Source organism: Aethalodelphis obliquidens, unplaced genomic scaffold, assembly GCF_003676395.1.
Source record: "Aethalodelphis obliquidens isolate GAN/ISIS:26980383/991018 unplaced genomic scaffold, ASM367639v1 scaffold12, whole genome shotgun sequence".
Classification (NCBI taxonomy): Eukaryota; Metazoa; Chordata; class Mammalia; order Artiodactyla; family Delphinidae; genus Aethalodelphis; species Aethalodelphis obliquidens.
Window position 1 is genome coordinate 7,949,815 of NW_020837956.1, and position 18,453 is coordinate 7,968,267.

Below are 18,453 nucleotides of genomic sequence, written 5' to 3' on the forward strand. Positions count from 1 at the left end.
TCTTGTTGCAGGGCATGGGCTCTAGGCACACAGGCTTCAGTAGTTGTGGCACACGGGCTCAGTAGTTGTGGCTCGTGGGCTCTAGAGAGCAGACTCAGTAGTTGAAGCGCACAGGCTTAGTTGCTCCGCAGCATATGGGATCTTCCCAGACCAGGGATTGAACCCGTGTCCCCTGCCTTGGCAGGCGGATTCTTAAGCCCTGTGCCACCAGGGAAGTCCTGAAAAAAATAATCTGTGTCCTAAACAATAAATATTCCATCAGCTAGTTTGTGTGTAATTAGAACAATGATGCCCAAACTTTGGGATTTTATAGGCAAGGAAAATTCCAAAAAAAAAAAAAAAATTGGAAATCAAAATATGGTACCAGCATTTTATTTTGCTCAATAAAGATATTAACAAATAATCTAGGATTCAGGCCAAGATGGTAGAGTAGGAAGACCCTGAGCTCACCTCCTCCCACGTAAGTTTGGCACACCAAAATCACAACTATTTGCAGAGCAACTACGGATGAGAACCACACGAAGAATAGCAGAAAAGATCTACAACTAAAAATGAAAGAACCACAAAGGGCTTCCCTGGTGGCGCAGTGGTTGAGAGTCCGCCTGCCGATGCAGGGGACACGGGTTCGTGCCCCGGTCCCAAGTACTGAGAAACTGTCTCCTGGCAGGAGACAACTGGGACTCACCCTGGGGACAGAGATGCTGGCGGCAGCCATTTCTGGGATCTCATCCCAACATGAGGACACCGTACTGGCAAGTGTCATTTTGGAATCCTCCCTCTAGCTGATGAGCGCTGGGACCTGGTCTCGCCCGCCAGCCATTTGGCTCTAGTACTAGGACACCCCAGGCCAGGCATCTAGCTGGGTGGGACACGGCCATAGCCACCAGCAGGTTGGCTGCTGAGAGCCACCTGAACCTGCAGTCTCCCTGAGACTTGGGCTTGCCCACCAGAGGGCCCAGGACCTGTCCCCACTCACCAGTGGGCCAGCACTAGCCCTGGGACCAGCCTCACCCACCAGTGGGGTTACATGAACCCTGGGGCCACAGTGGCCCCATAACCAGCCATGTCAAGACCTGGCCCACCTACCCAGCAGGCCAATACCAGCTCCAGGACACCATGGATCCCACAGCCATCATTGTCAGGAACCAGCCTCACCCACCAGCAGGCTGACACTAGCTCCAGGACCCCTGACCCTACAGCTAGCTAACCTGGGATCCAGCTTGCCAACCAGTGAGCCAGCACTACTAGCCCAAGCACCCCTGTCCCTCCCACGAGCTCTGTAGCCAGCTGCCTTGTGACATGGCCCTGCTCCACCAGTGGGCTGGCACCAAGACCAGGACTCCCTTGGCCAAGCAGCCAGTCATGCCAGGACCCAATCCTGCCCACCAGAGCCTGGCAGCCTCTGCACTAGGCAGGGCCTGACCACCAACCGGACCAGAGGCCAACCACACCTACCAGCACACCCACAGTACCCTCTGACACAACAGAAGGACTCAAGCAGCTCACATAGAGGGAACTCCTAGAGCATATAGCTCTGGTGACCGCAAGGGAGTGTGCTGCTGAGCCCCACAGGATGTTTCCTACATAAGACCACTTCTCCAAGACTGGAAAATGCAACCAACCTACCAAATACGTAGAAATAAAAGCAGTGAATCAGGCAAAATGAGGCAACAGAGGAATATTCTAACAAACATTTAGAGAAGAGTTAACACCTATTTTTCTCAAACTATTCCAAAGCAGAGGAAGGAATGCTTCTGAAATCATTCTATGAGGCCAGCATCATCCTGATACCAAAACCAGGTAAAGATATCAAACACAAATTACAGGCCAATATCACTGATGAACGTAGATGTAAAAATCCTCATCAAAATGAATTCAATAGTGTATTAAAAAGATCATACACCATGATCAAGTGGGATTAATTCCAAGGATGCAAAGATGGTTCAGTATTCACAAATCAAATGATACATCACATTAACAAAATGAAGAATAAAAATCATATGATCATCTCAGTAGGTACAGAAAAAGGTTTTGTAAAAACTCAAGATCGATTTATGATAAAAACTCTTAACAAAGTGGGTATAGAGGAAATGTACTTCAACATAATAAAGACCATATATGACAAACCCATAGTGAACATCATACTCAACAGTGAAAAACTGAAAGCATTTGCTCTAAGATCAAGAACAAGACAAGGATGCCTACTCTTGCCACTTTTTTTTTTTTTTTTTTTGCAGTACGCGGGCCTCTCACTGTTGTGGCCTCTCCAATTGCGGAGCACAGGCTCCGGACGCACAGGCTCAGCAGCCATGGCTCACGGGCCCAGCCGCTCCGCGGCATGTGGGATCCTCCCAGACCGGGGCATGAACCCACGTCCCCTGCATCAGCAGGCGGACTTCCAACCACTGCGCCACCAGGGAAGCCCCATCTTGCCACTTTTTATTCAACATAGTATTGGCAGTCCTAGCCATAGCAATCAGATAAGAAAAATAAATAAAAGGAATCCAAATTGGAAGGGGAGAAGTAAAACGGTCATTGCACATGACATAGAAAATCCTAAAGATGCCACAAAAAAACTACTAGAACTCATCAATAAATTCAGTAAAGTGCTCTCCTCTCTTCTTATGGGTGGAGTTACAATTTCATGGTAACTTATCTTCACTAGCACGGTGAAATGGGAAAGTCTGGGGCCAAATAGACATGTGTTTGAATCCCAGATCCGCCAGTTCTAAGCTTTGTGGTCTTGGGTAATTCATTCAGTCTCTTTAGATGGATCTCAGCTTTTTCATCGGCTACACTTACTTCATAGTGTTGTTATGAAGATTAAATAAAGTACACATAAATTTTAAATTTTAATTAAATTTAAATGATTTAAATTTAATTAAATAGCATATACAAATTACCTACCAGTGGCAATAGGTTCCTCCTGTAAAGGTTGGTTAGGTTCCTCCCCAGCAAAGAGCTTTGCAGAGCAAGGCCTATGTCACTGATAAAAGTTGCTACTGTTAACATTATAATAATAACAATTACTATCAAGTATTAACTATCAGGACAATGCGGTCTACTCACTACATTTACAGAACTAAAGGGAACCTCTCAAATTATTCTTCACAAAACAAGAATGATCTGCTTAAAGGTAATTCCTCCATCCTCAGTTATCCCAAGAGGCAACTGGAAAGTTCTCTCACTAAATAAGAAATACTAGTTTTAATAAATATTAGTTCTAAAATATTAGTACTAAAACTAATAAATATTAGTTCTCTTTCATAGTAAAAACTGGCAAGAAGCGGCAGCTCATATCTACCATCATATACTTCTTGCTTCTATTTCCTCTATTTCCACTTTAAAAATATATTTGTTTAATTTGAATAAGACCATGAGGACAAGGACTCTTAGTTCTTCCAAGTTCTACTTAATGATAGTACTTTTACTTGAATCATAATTGATCATTTGTTAGTCCTTAATTAGTAACTCAGCTTTAAATCGGGGGAAATGATCTCAATATAGGGAGCACCACAAGTTGTATAGGTTCTAGTCACTGATGTTAGTCATGTCCTTATCTACTCCTTATAACCAAGAATGAAAAATTGTGGAACTAAATCTTCAACAGAAGTGAATTTGATTTGTTGGACTATTTTAACAAGAGTAGTAGTCATCTTTGGTTACTTGCTAAATATAAAAAAGTATAGTCTTATAGAAGGGGAAACAAAATAGAAGTAAAACCTACTCTCTGAAATTTACACTTGTAACTAAGGCAAACTTTACCAAGCAAAGTCCTAATCGAATACATGAAATATTTTGTTAGCTATCTTGGACAAATATCTTCATATTTTCCAGGAATGAGAGATGTTTTGTACACAGTTCATCACACAGAGTCACAGAATATGCATACCCTGATTTTGATATGGAGCCTTCCTAATGAACACTTTATTATTGTAGGGGAGGAATAATATCTTTCTCCTCTACCCTTTTAAGTTCTCGACTGAGACCCCTGTAACAAAAGGCATATTAACAAGAAAAAAGCATACAAATTCATATAATGTAAGTATTATCATGAGAGCCTTCATAAGGGAATGAGAACCTGAAGAAATGGGTTTTTATGCTAAGTTTGCTGAAGAATGGAAAGATATAATAGGACAAAAGGTATGAGGTAAGTGTAGGAAACTGGAGAAACTTAGCAAGGCTAATATTTATTCAGAGTCCTCTGTGTCCCTTTGTCTTCAGAGATAAAGATGCTCCTTTCCTCCTGGTATGGGGAGGGCATAAATCTCTCACAAGAGGGTTTTATGACCTGCTTCAGGGAAGGTCAGAACATCCTTACTGCATGTGCCATTTCTCAAATTCCTTCAGCTTAAAATGTTCAATATGCCAAGGTGCCATATTTTGGGGTAACATGTCCTGAACCCCATCATTACCATTATTAGTTCTCTTCATAGAAGTACCACTACCATTATTAGTTCTCTTCACAGAAGTACCTATGAGTCTACGAACCCTTTGTCACAACAAGTAATGGATTTGCTTTGGGGGGTGTTTATAATTTCCAACCAAGGTCAGCAAACTTTTGTCCCAAGTCAAATCCAGCCCAATACATGTTTCTGTAAATGAAGTTTTATTTGAATACATCCACTTGCACTTGTTTATATCTGTGGCTCCTTGCCACAATAGAAGAGTTGAGAGACAGAGACCATTTGGTCCTCAAAGCCTAAAATATTTACTCTCTGGCCCTTTACAGACAAAGTTTGTCAACCTAGAACTACAGAATAAAGAGCAATAACTAAATATGTTAAGGGATTATTATTTTTAAAAAGTTATCACTCTGGGCTTCCCTGGTGGCACAGTGGTTAAGTATCCGTCTGCCAATGCAGGGGACACAGGTTCGAGCCCTGGTCTGGGAAGATCCCACATGCCACGGAGCAACTAAGCCCGTGCGCCACAACTACTGAGCTCTAGAGACCGCGCCACAACTATTGAGCATGTGTGCCACAACTACTGAAGCCCGCACTCCTAGAGCCCGTGCTCCACAACAAGAGAAGCCACCGCAATGAGAAGCCTGCGCACCGCAACAAGGAGTAGCCCCCGCTCGCCACAACTAGAGAAAGCCTGCGCGCAGCAGCAAAGACCCAACGCAGCCAAAAATAAAATAAATTTAAAAAGAGTTATCACTCCAAAAGCCTCTAAGGATGCAACCCTAAGCCTATATACCTTTGTACCAGAAAGGCAATAGTCTTGCTTAAAAGAGTAGAATTCTACTTTCCTAAGCTTGAGGAAACACCAAAATGAAAGTCAAAATTAAAATGGAGGCATTCTACTCCTTATATGTAGTAAATGAAATTATTTTTGGTTTGGGGAATGTTGCATTAGTGAGGATGCCATGCAAAAGAGAGAGTTCTAAAAGGTTACAAAACTGTGGCTCTTGAGGAAATCAACTATGGGCATCTTCTATAGCTGGATTTCAATAAAAATTTTAATTACTCTTACAAAATTTTAACTTTATGTTTTATTAGTAAGACTTCCTGATTGTTGGGAGAGGGTAGCAGATGGGATTATATAATAAAGTGGACTTGATCAATTTATATCCATCAACATCATATAATTCAGTCCATTTAAATAGATCATCCAACCCCATCAGCCCAGCAGCTGCTCAAGAAAACCATTAAGTAATTAATCAAATAAAAAATACATTCATATATACAGATAACTACTAAATAAATACATAAATAGTAAATCCCTGGTGTTACTTACCCTAAGCAGGTCACATAGAGGAACACATGTGAAAAGTAACTCAGTATAAAATTTGGACTATTCTTCTCTTGTGAATTTTATCTCAAGTTCATATCTTTGGAAATATGTTAAAATGAAGATTATTAAATATAAAACAAATCTGAAAGAATATTATAGCAAACACCCATAAACCCAAATTTACATTAACACAATTCTTTTTATTATTTTTTTCTTTTAGTCAGATTCATGACATATAAAATACATACTTAACCACTCTTAGGTGTATGATTGGATGAGTTTTGACAAATGTCTAGTTATGTAACCACCACCACAATCATGGTATAGAACAGTTCCATAGCCCCCAAAAGTTCCCTCATGTCCCTCCCACCAGCCCCTGGCAACAACTCATCTGCTGTCACTAAATTTTGCCTTTTCTCAAATTGTAGATAAATGAAATCATACAGTATGATGTTTTTTTGTGTCTGTCTTCTTTCACTTAACATAATGCTTCTGAGATTCACCCATGTTGTTGCATGAATTACTAGTTTGTTCCTTTCATTGCTAATTAGCATTCATTGTATGGATGCGGTTTAATCCTTTCACCAATGATGAACTTTTGAGGTGTTTCCAGTTTGGGACCATAATAAAGCTTTTATGAACATTCATGTAGATTTTTGTGTGGACATGTTTTCATTTCTCTTGGGTATATACTGAGGAGTGGAATTGCTGGGTCATAAGGTTAGTATAATATTTAAGTTTATAAGAAATTGCCAAACTGTCTTCTGAAACGGTTGGACTTTTACCTACCCATGAGCAATATGTGAGCGTTCCACTTACTCCACATTCTCGCTGACTTTTGGCAATGCCAGTCTTTGTAACTATAGTCATTCTAGTGAGTTGTAGCAGTATTACAATTTGCACTTCCTTAATGACTAGTAACTTGGAGCATTGGTGCTTATGTGCTATTTGTATTTTTTCCTTGGTAAAATCCTCAATTTTTCAATATTTACTATTTTAAAAATATATCTATTATAAACACCACTCCTTAATCACAGATGTTTTGCCTTAGGCTTGCCTTTCCGTTTTCTTAACAGTGTCTCTCTGTGGAAGAGCAGAAGTTATTCTTATCTGAGCTTTGCCTAACCCAAGTTCCTCCAATGTTTTCATCTAGAAGTTTTAGTTCTCACAGTTAAGTCTGTGATTCAAGTTAATTTTTGTGTGACATAAGGGGATAAAAGTTGATTTTAAAAAATATATAGGTATGTGTTTATTCCAGAACTATTTGTGGAAGAGACTTTCCTGTCTCCAAATTACTGTCAGCTTTGTGAAAAATCAAGTGACCATATAGGTGTTACATAGTTACAGTGTCTAGTTTTAGACTCTCTATTGTGTTCCACAGATTATATATATACACACACACACATACGTATATGTGTCTATATATATATATATATATATATATATATATATATATACACTGATTCCAAAAGCACATTATCTTAATTACTGTAGCTTTAGAGTAATTCTTGCAATCAGGCATTATAAATCCTCCAATTTAATTCTTTATTAAAGTTGTTTTGACTATTTGAGATCCAATTGCATTTAGATATAAATTTTAGAATCAGCTTGTTAAATTCTACCAAAAAAATGGCTAAGCATTTTGATTAGGGTTTCATTTAATCTATAAATCAATTTGGCTTTGACATCTTAACCATATTAAAACTTTCATCCAATAATGTGGTATCTCTCCGTTTATTTAGGTCTTCTCTCAAAATGGTTTGTAGGGCTTCCCTGGTGGCGCAGTGGCTGAGAGTCCGCCTGCCGATGCAGGGGACGCGGGTTCGTGCCCCGGTCCGGGAGGATCCCACATGCTGCGGAGCGGCTGGGCCCGTGAGCCTTGGCCGCTGAGCCTGCGCGTCCGGAGCCTGTGCTCCGCAACGGGAGAGGCCACAACAGTGAGAGGCCCGCGTACCGCAAAAAAAAAAAAAAAAAAAAAAAAAGTTTGTAGTTTTCTGTGTTCAGGTCTTGCACATACTTCATGGAATTTATCTCCAAGTATTTCATGGTTTTTGATGCTATGGCATTATTTTTTCATTTCAATTGTTTGTTCCTAGTATATATAGAAATATATTTTGGAACATTGACATTGTATCCTGTGACCTTGCTAAGCTTGAGTTGTAGTATCTTACTTATAGCTTATCATTTTCTACTTACACAATCATGTCATCTGCAAATAGTTTTATGTATCTTTCTTTCCAATTTGTATGTTTTGTTTGTTTTGTCTTGTTTTTTTTTTTTTAGTCTTGTTGCACTGGCTAAAACCTCCAGTCAGTATTGAACACAAGTGGTGAGATCAGACGTTCTTGCCTTGTTTGGTGTATTAGAGGGAAAGTATTTAGTCTTTTACCGTTAACTATGGTATTAGGTTTAGGTATTACATAGTTACCCTCTATCAGGCTGAGCAAGTTCCCTTTTATTTGTAGGTTGCTGAGAATTTCTACCAGGAATGGGTCTTGAACTTTGTCAAATGCTTTTTCTGAATGTAATGAGATATGCTTTTTCTTTTTTCACTCCCAGGGTGGAATTACACTGATTAACTTTCAAATGTTTCCTCTATGGTATCAATTTCATGGGCATAAAATATTTCATAATATTCCCTTTTTCTGTTAATGTCTGTAGGACCCATGCTGGTATCTCCCCTTTCGTTTCCTTTTTTAAAAATCTTTATTGGAGTATACAGTTGATTTCCCCTTTCATTTCTGATATTGATAATTTCTGTTTTTGTTTTTTTTCCGGATCAGTCTGGTTAGAAGTTTATCAATTTCATCGATATTTTCAAAGAGCCAGCTTCTGATTTTTCTTTTTTGTTTCCTATTTCACTGATTTCTGTTCTTATTCTTCTTTCTTCTTTTCTTGCACTTGTAGTTACTTAATTTGGAAAGTAAAATTTAATTAGCTAGAGACCCTACATTCTTTCTAATACGTGTTTCAAGCTATAAATTTCCCTCTAAATACTGTCATAGCTGTAGCCCACAAATTTTGATATGTTGTGATTTTCATTTTCATTCTAGCCAAGATATTTTCTAATTTCCCTTACAATTTATTCTTAGGCATATTGATTATTTAAGTGTGTTGTTCTTATTTTTCTTTTATTGATGTCTAGGTTAATTCCATTGTGGTCAGAAAATATATGTCTTGTATGATTTCAATGCCCCTTAAGTTTAATGAGACTTGTAAGAAGCAGGTGTACCTTTTCCTTGCTCACTTTCCTCTTCTGCTGGTTGGATACAGATAGCAAGGCCCTGGGTGATGATATAGCCACAAGATGGAAAAAGTCTTAGACTTGAATCACTACATGGAAGAAAGAAGCCACTTACCTGGAACACTCAACTTGGTCTATACATGAGCACGAAATAACCTATTTTTTGAACCATTACAGGTTTGGTTCTGTTTGTTATATCAGTTTAGCTTACCCTGATTAAAATGCTGCCTATTTTTTGAAGGCTGCCCTCTACCTCCCACTTCCCTGAGTTTTTCACAAAACACATAATCTATATTTCAGTTCATACTATCTAAAGCATACCCATCACATCTACTCAATATTTTCATGTCTTCCATTAACAAACAAAACCTTCACATAAATAAAAATAAATATATAGGAAGTTTACTGCACCAGCCAAGTTTCTTTTTTTTAAATAAATTTTTATTGAAGTATAGCATGTACACAGAACTGTGTGCCAAGAAATATACTACCTATATTATACATTATATATAATTCATATACCTGCAGAAATTTATAAAGCTGTCTACAACTGGGGCATTTTCTTCCATTCTAATATCTTCTTTCTTACTTGCTATTTTTGGAGCCCTAGTAATCAAAAAAGTCAAGAAAAACAAGTGAAAAAAAAGGTGGCCAGAGTGTATCACAGAGAGGCTCTTCCAAGAAGTCTGAACTCAAGGCTAGAAAGCCAAAGTTGGTCCTTTACAATCACCTATATGCTCCTCAGTTCCTCTGCCACACTCCTACAGTGCTACCTTTTCCCATTTTTTTTAATGGAAAGAGGATATAATATAGGTAGGGAAGAATGTAAAGAGAGAAGCTACATCATCTCCTTTCCTAGAATAAATACCAGGCTCCAGTGCTGCTGCTGGCCCATGTGGCATCCTTGATAAATTAAAAAAAAAAAAAAACTCTCTAAAAAGGACTCCTTTCTCGTCACCTTACTTCCCACCTGACAGATATTTGTTGTAATATAACTATATTAATTTTATTCGTAAGAACACCTTCCTGCCACTTGCTAGGAAGTTGTATAGAAGAGCACCCAATGTCTGTGATGTGAATAGCATCTTCTGGACGTGGCACTGTTCTTTTCTGTCCAGTCCACATGCTACACTTGGCCTCAGGCTGTAGGCCAAGTTTGTAGATTTGATTTTTTTTTTTTAAGTGCATCAGGGTTATTTTTTTAAATACTTTTTAAATTGAAGAATCATATACATAAGAATTAAAAGAGAGATGTACCTAAAAGAAGTAAAACAACAAAACAAAAACAAGAACCACAAGTTTACACAGGAAGAAATGTAACAAGTTCAGAATCTCAAAAACTCATAAATGATACAAGAAACACCGCAAGTAAAAATAAACACCTAAATTTGCATGGGCCTACAGGAATAGGGTCAAAATGAAAATTCCAAATAAGTTGAATTACACACAAGTGATAGGGCCAATAAGAACTCGATTTCCTATTTTATGCTAATGGAAAACAAGGAAACGATACTGAAAATCTGGGAATATTTCTGGGTGGCCCACTGTAGTTATACAGAAGTGTGGAGTGGGTGTTGGCCACAATATCAGAAAGGGTAAATGCCGTTCCAAGTTTTGGAAGAGGTAAAAAATGGGGACAACTTCTAGGGCCAGGAAAGGCCCTAGAATAGATCCTTATTTATAATGATAATGTTTTTTAAGCCTTTTGGAAGAGAACATTGTTCACTACGTACCAACAGGTTTGACTTAACTTCATGAACTTTTGGGGGCAGTTACTTGACTAACATTTGGGAAATGCAGGACTTCAGCAAGGAATATAAGATCCCATGATATTCTTATAGACAAACTTGGAGAGAAACGGGCTGATAGATGAATCAGTAAATTGCTGAAATTCTTACCTAATGGGTGCTGATTAATAGACTGGGCAATTTGTATCACATCAAAGAGAAGTTTCTCAGGCCACTGTCCTCAGACTTGTTTCATTCAATATTGAGTGTTTACCTATCAAACTTTGGAGTGACCAAAAAGAATAAGATAGCATATATATCTTAGATGAATTCAAAAATATTTCAAAAGGTTAATAAATCTAACACAAGAAAACTTAGAATAAATGAAGGTCCTGCAAAGCAGGTTAAACGAAACACCAACTGCACAAGTGTAGGATGGGGAAAGACTATTAACATCAGTAAAAATAATTAACCTCAGAGACTGAAACAGTTTCATGTGGGTGTCAGAAAAGCTAGTTCAGTATTTGAATGTTAAATAGAAGAACAGAAGAGCATTAACTAGAACAAAAGATAACAGTTCTACTACCTATAAATGTTCAGTTCTGGGTTGTATACTTTAAGATACAGAAAACTAGAGCCTTTGCAGAATTGGGGTTTGAATGGTAAAGGCAATTGAAGCCGCAATGTATCAGTGAAGTAACTGGTGACAGAAGAGAAGATACTGGGAGTCATCATAACAGCCATGGTTAAATGCTTGGCCCCAAGGGGTTCATAAGACAAATGATAGGAAGAAACAGAACCAACCAGGACAGGCAGAGCTGCCCCCAAAATGGAGGTAGATTCTGGTCCCCGGAGAATTGGATCAGCGGCCCATTTGGTATTCAGGGATTTTCCAACTTTGAGATTTCATAAATATGTATTTAAAGATCTGTCCAGTTATAAAATTACTCTCTTTGAAGAATACACAAATGACAATTCTTCAGAACTACTATGTTAAAACTTTTGAGGATGTAAAACTACAAAACATTCAGAGTTTGTTTTATGGGCCACAATTTCTCTCTCAAATTGACAAACATTTGTGAGTGTGTTGCTTTCTGATAGTGAAATTTTCCCAAGTGTTAAAGCAGCCAGCATTGACGTGTAAACTTTTGATTGTGAAAGACATTTGACTAGCGTACTGTATACGCTGTTATACTATAATAGGGAACACTGTCTTAACTGCCAGATTCATGTGTGTCCCACCCTGAAAAAGCCAAGAGCCCTAAAAAATATTATATAAATATATACAAACATGGGTTCTTAGAAGGGAACTGCTTCCTTTTCAAAGATAATTTTACATAGCCAATCTTCCAGCTGTATTTAACTTATGGCTTTATCTATATAATTTAGATTACCCATAACTATTTGAAAATATGTGGCATGAACCTAATTCTAACTGATTTCAACTTGTCTTCGTTAAAGGTATGTCTTGGTACACTACACAAAAGCTCTAGGCATAATTACTGCATAGCTGAGATTCCCTTAAGACCATTTCAACATTCATTCTCAGAGATCACACAAAACATGAATAAATCCATGTAATACATGAAAGAAATTTGCTGTTCCACATAACTATATCCTAGAATCATCAGGGATTTAAAAAGGAAACTTTTTCATGATTTACCCTAAAAGAAATTATTTACTGTCTGTCAACATTTTTTCTATATTACCTCCTAGAATATTTACATCAATTTTCTTTGGAAAAGCAAGAATTAACCTTGGCATACCATTCTGCATAAGGACCGAACCTGTTCTTTTTGTTTTTATACTTTTTCGTACCTTTCAATCTCAGAGTGGAAATAAAATCTCTCAGAAAGGGAATGTACATAGTTACTGTTCAGTCAGTCAATTACTACTCCCTGATTATACCAAGGTATGAATTAAAAATATATTGGAAGAAAAACAGTTCATTCATAACACAATAAGAAATATAAAATAAGTAAATTAGCAAATGGAATTGTAATAAAAGGTACAAAAGGGGAGCTTACCTAGATGATGTATTGTTGTCCAAAAGGACTCTCTTTTGGCCACTGGAAAAAGCATCTATGAGAAAATACTTGAGCCAATTCCTTGCCTGATCAAGAAATTCACTACCTTCTATATTCCTAAAGGCAGGTCTTTGAAGTCATCAAAGTTAAGCTAAAAAGTGTCTAATTTAGGGGGGTTATTAAGATTTGTATTCATGTAGAATAAGCCACTTACAAACCTATTTCCCTTTACATTAACTATAAACACTGTAACTCATATTTCAGATGAGATCTGGGCGCCATAAAATCAGTCACAAGATGCTCTTACATAAACATTTAGAAATCCAGTAACTTCTGATTTAAATGGTGCTTTTAGAAGGGAAACAATAATGACTTTTATTAAAGCCTGCCCTTAACCATGAAAGTCCCTGGAATAAAAGCAAAAGTACTGCCAAGAAGCCACAGGTAATTAACACGTGCACAGAGCAAAATATGATTTTGAAGGGTGCAGCGATGTTCTTCTCTGCCTCCATTAATGAATGGGCTGTAAGATTAAAGGTTAACAGCAGTATAAATACTATAATTACATAATGTTGGGTTCGTTTGTCTTTCATGTTTACAAAAAACCTTTTCGTTCATGTAATTTTAAGGCCTTGTAAGGTCTGCCAGCCACTGCCTTTCTTGTCACCAAAGTTCTCAACAGGTTTACAAGTGGATGTGCCCAAGACTGCCATCTGGTGGAAATGATAGAAATTGAAATGGTTTTTGTAAGTGATTAAGTCAGCTGTCTACTAAGAAGGTATGAATTAAAAATATATTCTAAGAACCTTTTAAACATTTTTTTAGATTCCATATATATCTGTCAGCATACGGTATTTGTTTCTCTCTTTCTGACTTACTTCACTCTGTATGACAGTGGCATGGACATATATACACTACCAAATGTAAAATAGCTAGCTAGTGGGAAGCAGCCGCATAGCACAGGGAGATCAGCTTGGTTCTGTGTGTCCACCTAAAGGGGTGGGACAGGGAGGGTGGGAGGGAGACGCAAGAGGGAGGAGATATGGGGATATATGTATATGTATAGCTGATTCACTTTGTTATACAGCAGAAACTAACACACCATTGTAAAGGAATTATACTCCAATAAAGATGTTAAAAAAAAAAAAAAGAAGTCATGAGGATGTAATGTACAGGAGGGTGATTATAGTTAATAATACTGTATTGTCTATTTGAAAGTTGCAAAGAGTAAATTTTAAAAGTCCTTATCGTTAGAAAAAATTGTAATTATATATGCAGACAGATGTTAACTAGAGTTATTTTGGTGATCATTTTGCAATATATACAAATATTGAATCATTATGTTGTACACCTGAAACTAATATAATGTTATATGTCAATCATACCTCAATAAAAAAACTGTAAAAACTAAAAAAAAAAAAAGAGACAATCGGAAAACAAACAAAAAAGACTGGTTTATGTATTAGCTACTGAGGGAATAATGGAAAATATTACATTAGGTTTTTGCACTATAGTAATACTCCAAGTAAGTTCTATTTGTATTATATATTTACAATAAAAAGGTCAAAATCGTAAAAGAAAATATATGTAAATACTTACTCAGAAGGTGAAAAGGCTGTCTAAGTATACAACTGAAGGTTCAAACTGTTAAAGAAAATGATACAATTCTAACACTATTCAATGTAAAAATCAAGAGACACTTCTCAAAACTCATCAAATTGAACATCTTTGCAGTTTACTTCATGTAAATTTTCCTTCAATTTTTTTAAAAAAGTAAAACAAAAAATACACCCCACTCTATTCTTAAAACAGCATATGGAGAATAAAAGATAATTATTTTTGACCAAGGAGAACTATCCAGTACTCTTCAGATGACAGCATCTTAGCTCTCTCTAGTGACTCTCCAATCATAGTGATTAGAAAGCCTTTATTCTGCCTACAGGAAAAGCTAGCATAGGAACAAAAAGTTATTGTGTAAGAAAAAGCACAGACACAGAGTAGCATGATATAAGATTTTCTGGGGAAAAATCCTGTCATTGAGCTTGTAGCTTTTCAGGAATTAGGAGGTTTCAGTATCAGTTAGATGTGTTTTGTTTGGTCCCATCCATGCCTTGACATCCTTATTTAAACAAACAAACACACAAACAAACAAACAGTACTGAAAGGCAACTGGTGAACTCAGGAAAATAATTTGTGACATATGTAACAATAATGGCTAATTTCCTAAATACATAAAGAGCTCTCACAAATCAATAAAAAATGATCAATGTGTTAATAGAAAATAAGCAACTTATGTGAACAAGCTTTGATAAAAGACATACAATTACCAAAAAAATGAGAAAAAAATTCAGTCTCACTAGTAATCAAATAATTGAGAATTAAATCAAGAAAATCACAAATAACAATATTTTACCCACAAGATTGGCAATGTGCAATACTGGCAAGAAAGCATAAAACATGAGCATCATTGTTGTATACTGTTGGGATTATAAATTGGTGCCTGCTTCCTGGAAGGCAACCCAGAACAACTGAATTCATTTAGTTTCTGTATTTTACTTTTTAATTCAAAATTTTATTAAAAATTCAAACATACAGAAAATTACATAAAAGAATGTAAGACACCCTTACTTACTACTCAGATTTAACAGATGTTAACATTTTTATAACTTTATTTTTGAGGGAGGAGAAAATAAAACTCTCACACTTCCCAATGCTTCTGAAGTAACTACTGTCCTAAGTTAATGTGTATTTTTCCCATGCATGTTTTATACATATTATGTGTCTATAAATTATGTACCATACTTCATCAACTTTACGATTTCATTATTTTACACACCATTCCTTTATGTAAAACTAAGAAAAAATGTTGCCAATTAAACCATGAAACAATGCTTTAATAACACTTAGGATTATTTTATACTTATTGTAACAGAGGTTTTTAAGACTTAAGACTTTGACAAAACCTAATTATGAAATTAAAATATGAAGTTATGACAAGTTGGTGCAACTATGCCATGAGAGCTCCCTAGCCAATGGCAATTGTAAGATGCCATTGACTTAAGACACTTCTCAATTTCAAAGATACTAAAATATTAAAAAAAAAAGTTCACTTAGAAATATATTTTGGAGATTTAAGCTTTTCCATAAATGACATCCTTTTGGAACTTGCTATTTCCCTCAGCATTACGTTTTCAAACTATAAGAAGATGGCTCACCGCCTAAGGAAGCAAAGTCAGTAGCAACTAGCCACTTCTAGAGCACAGGATTCTATTCTTATACCAGCCTTTCCCTCATTTCTCTAAGTGCCGCAAAAAAAAAAAATTGATCTATGCTAAAGAGGACTAGTAGGGAGAGTTATTCCTCTGTGGTAATGTCTGCCTTTAAACAGGAAACTGTCTAGAGACAGTCACTTCAAAGGCCCAAGAATTAACATGTTTATCAGTTGGGGCTAAGGTGATACAAGTGAGGCACTTGCCTTGAAGACAAAATATAAGAGGTGCCTAAATTCGGTAATCAAGATAAATATTTTAATGCCAACAGTTACAAGAATCAAAATGAATGCAAAAACCATGATGCACGAAATATCAAAAAATTTAAAGTGACAATTATTACTTAATTTTCCTTTTGCCTTAAGCTCCAACAGAGCATGCCAGGGCACTTTTACTGGTCCAACCTTATTGGACGAAGGAAGGAGGTCAGAGTGATGCATGTGATACCAGTCTACAGTTTAAAATGTAAATATGTGGGACTTCCCTGGTGGTGCAGTGGTTAAGAATCCACCTGCCAATGCAGGGGACATGGGTTCGATCCATGGTCTGGGAAGATCCCGCATGCCGTGGAGCAACTAAGCCCGTGTGCCACAACTACTGAGCCTGCACTCTAGAGCCTACAAGCCACAACTACTGAGCCTGCGTGCCTAGAGCCCGTGCTCCACAACAAGAGAAGCCACTGCAATGAGAAGCCTGCGCACCAAAACGAAGAGTAGCTCCCGCTTGCTGCAACTAGAGAAAGCCCGTGCGTAGCAACGAAGACCCGACACAGCCAATAATTAATTAATTAATTTTAAAAAAGAAAATAAGGGAGAGAAGATACCATTGCCAGGAAAGCCAGCAAGAAGCGAGAATCAGTAGTGATGCGGCCTGAAAAGCAACTTACTCTGTATTAGTAGCTACACTGTTTTACTTCCAATTACAATGTAACATCCATAAGTCACCAGAACAATGGGCAAAAATAAACGCTTTTCATTAAGGTTTACAGAATAATCCCCAAAGTTGAATAGAAAAAAAAAAATCTTACACAGCAATTGAGCATAAAAAAATGACAATGCATAGGAATTCCCTGGCAGTCCAGTGGTTAGGACTTGGTGCTTTCACTGCTGTGGGCCCAGGTTCAATTCCTGGTCAGGGAACTGAGATCTTGTAAACCACATGGTGTGGCCATAAAAAACAAAAACAAAAAGACAATGCAAATTGTTATAATGTGAACCTAATAGTTTATTTGCAAAAGCAAGTAACTCTCAGGATTGCTTTGAAATAACTTAAATTCTAGTCTTAATGATTATACTAGCTTTTGACTATCTTACAGATTTTACGCACATTGTGCATTGTTTTTTTGTTTGTTTTCTTTTGCGGTACGCGGGCCCCTCACTGCTGTGGCCTCTCCCGTTGCAGAGCACAGCCTCCGATGCCCAGTCTCAGCGGCCATGGCTCACGGGCCCACATATGGGACCCTCCCGGACCAGGGCACGAACCCGTGTCCCCTGCATCGGCAGGCGGACTCTCCACCACTGCGCTACCAGGGAAGCCCTGTGCATTGTTTTAATATGTGAAAATCACATGGTATTTTTTCAATAATACTATTTAGCTACCCAAAACAGAATGTGTCCTAAAATCTTTATCAAATGCTTTCCCTTATCAAACCAGACTAATTTCAAAATACAAATAAAGGCAATTTGGAAGAAGAAATATAAATACGAGATGTCATTTAAAAATGCAATCTAAATTCTGGAGAAGGATAAGATTTGGCTAGCAAAAGAAATACAGTGGACATCTTCAGGTTAACTTCAATGACTGAAGTTGAATAAAAACTCAGTTTAACTCAAGCAACATAAATTGCTTGACAGACCATGAAAAGACAAGACCCGACTGAATCCTACACATCTGAGAATAAACCTGGCTTAGGGAGAAAAGAGAGTTGCAGTCATTCTTCACTATCCAAACACACTTAAAACCAAAAAGTCAAGTAATAAGTATCTTAAGTAAATATTATAATTACCATGCCTCATAACTGGGCAAGAAATGTGTAACAGAAATTGAGTGCTTTTTCTTTTTTGTCCGCCCTAACCAGGGATCAAACCCATGCCCCCTGAAGTGGAAGTGCAGAGTCTTAACCACTGGACCCCCAGGAAATTCCCAAGAGTGCTTTTAAAAAAAAACACTTCCATGGTTAACTTTCCCCAACCTTGTTGAATGTTCAGAAAATTTTTAAATCTAACAACAAAAAAAATTCAGCATAAAACCCTGACCCACTTAATCACCATTAAAAAAGAAAAGTCCTGTCTTTATCTGGCCCACCTGAAATGACATCTCAGTCATGGTGAAATGATTTTATTTAAAATATGAATTTAAAAATTCAATATTGAAGTGAGACCTTCTCAAAGAAATAACATAAATCTACAATAACTGAAGACCTTTTAAAAGATTTAAATAATTCAAAT

At 37.2% G+C, this 18,453-nt stretch overlaps 2 protein-coding genes across 11 annotated transcripts in view; both read right to left on the reverse strand.

Annotated features, from left to right (window-relative positions):
- The window catches only part of SLC3A1 (solute carrier family 3 member 1), a 51,375-nt gene extending 40,381 nt beyond the window's left edge, over positions 1-10,994 (reverse strand). For 5 of the 10 annotated variants that reach the window (XM_027113237.1, XM_027113235.1, XM_027113228.1 and 2 more), the window contains exons 1-3: positions 8,972-9,295; positions 5,743-5,836; positions 2,908-3,002 (exon numbers count right to left, since the gene is read on the reverse strand). The gene's annotated coding sequence lies outside the window, so the exon portion shown is untranslated. Of the gene's footprint in view, positions 1-2,907; positions 3,003-5,742; positions 7,500-8,971; positions 9,296-10,881 lie in introns of those variants that run through there. The other 5 variants (XM_027113232.1, XM_027113231.1, XM_027113227.1 and 2 more) reach the window with 5 other exon arrangements.
- The window catches only part of PPM1B (protein phosphatase, Mg2+/Mn2+ dependent 1B), a 91,648-nt gene continuing 82,609 nt past the window's right edge, over positions 9,415-18,453 (reverse strand). Inside the window, exons 6-7 of the mRNA XM_027113239.1 lie at positions 14,337-14,381; positions 9,415-13,450 (exon numbers count right to left, since the gene is read on the reverse strand). Of these exons, the coding sequence (XP_026969040.1) occupies positions 14,337-14,381 (45 nt within the window). The 3' untranslated portion in view covers positions 9,415-13,450. The remainder of the gene's footprint in view (positions 13,451-14,336; positions 14,382-18,453) is intronic.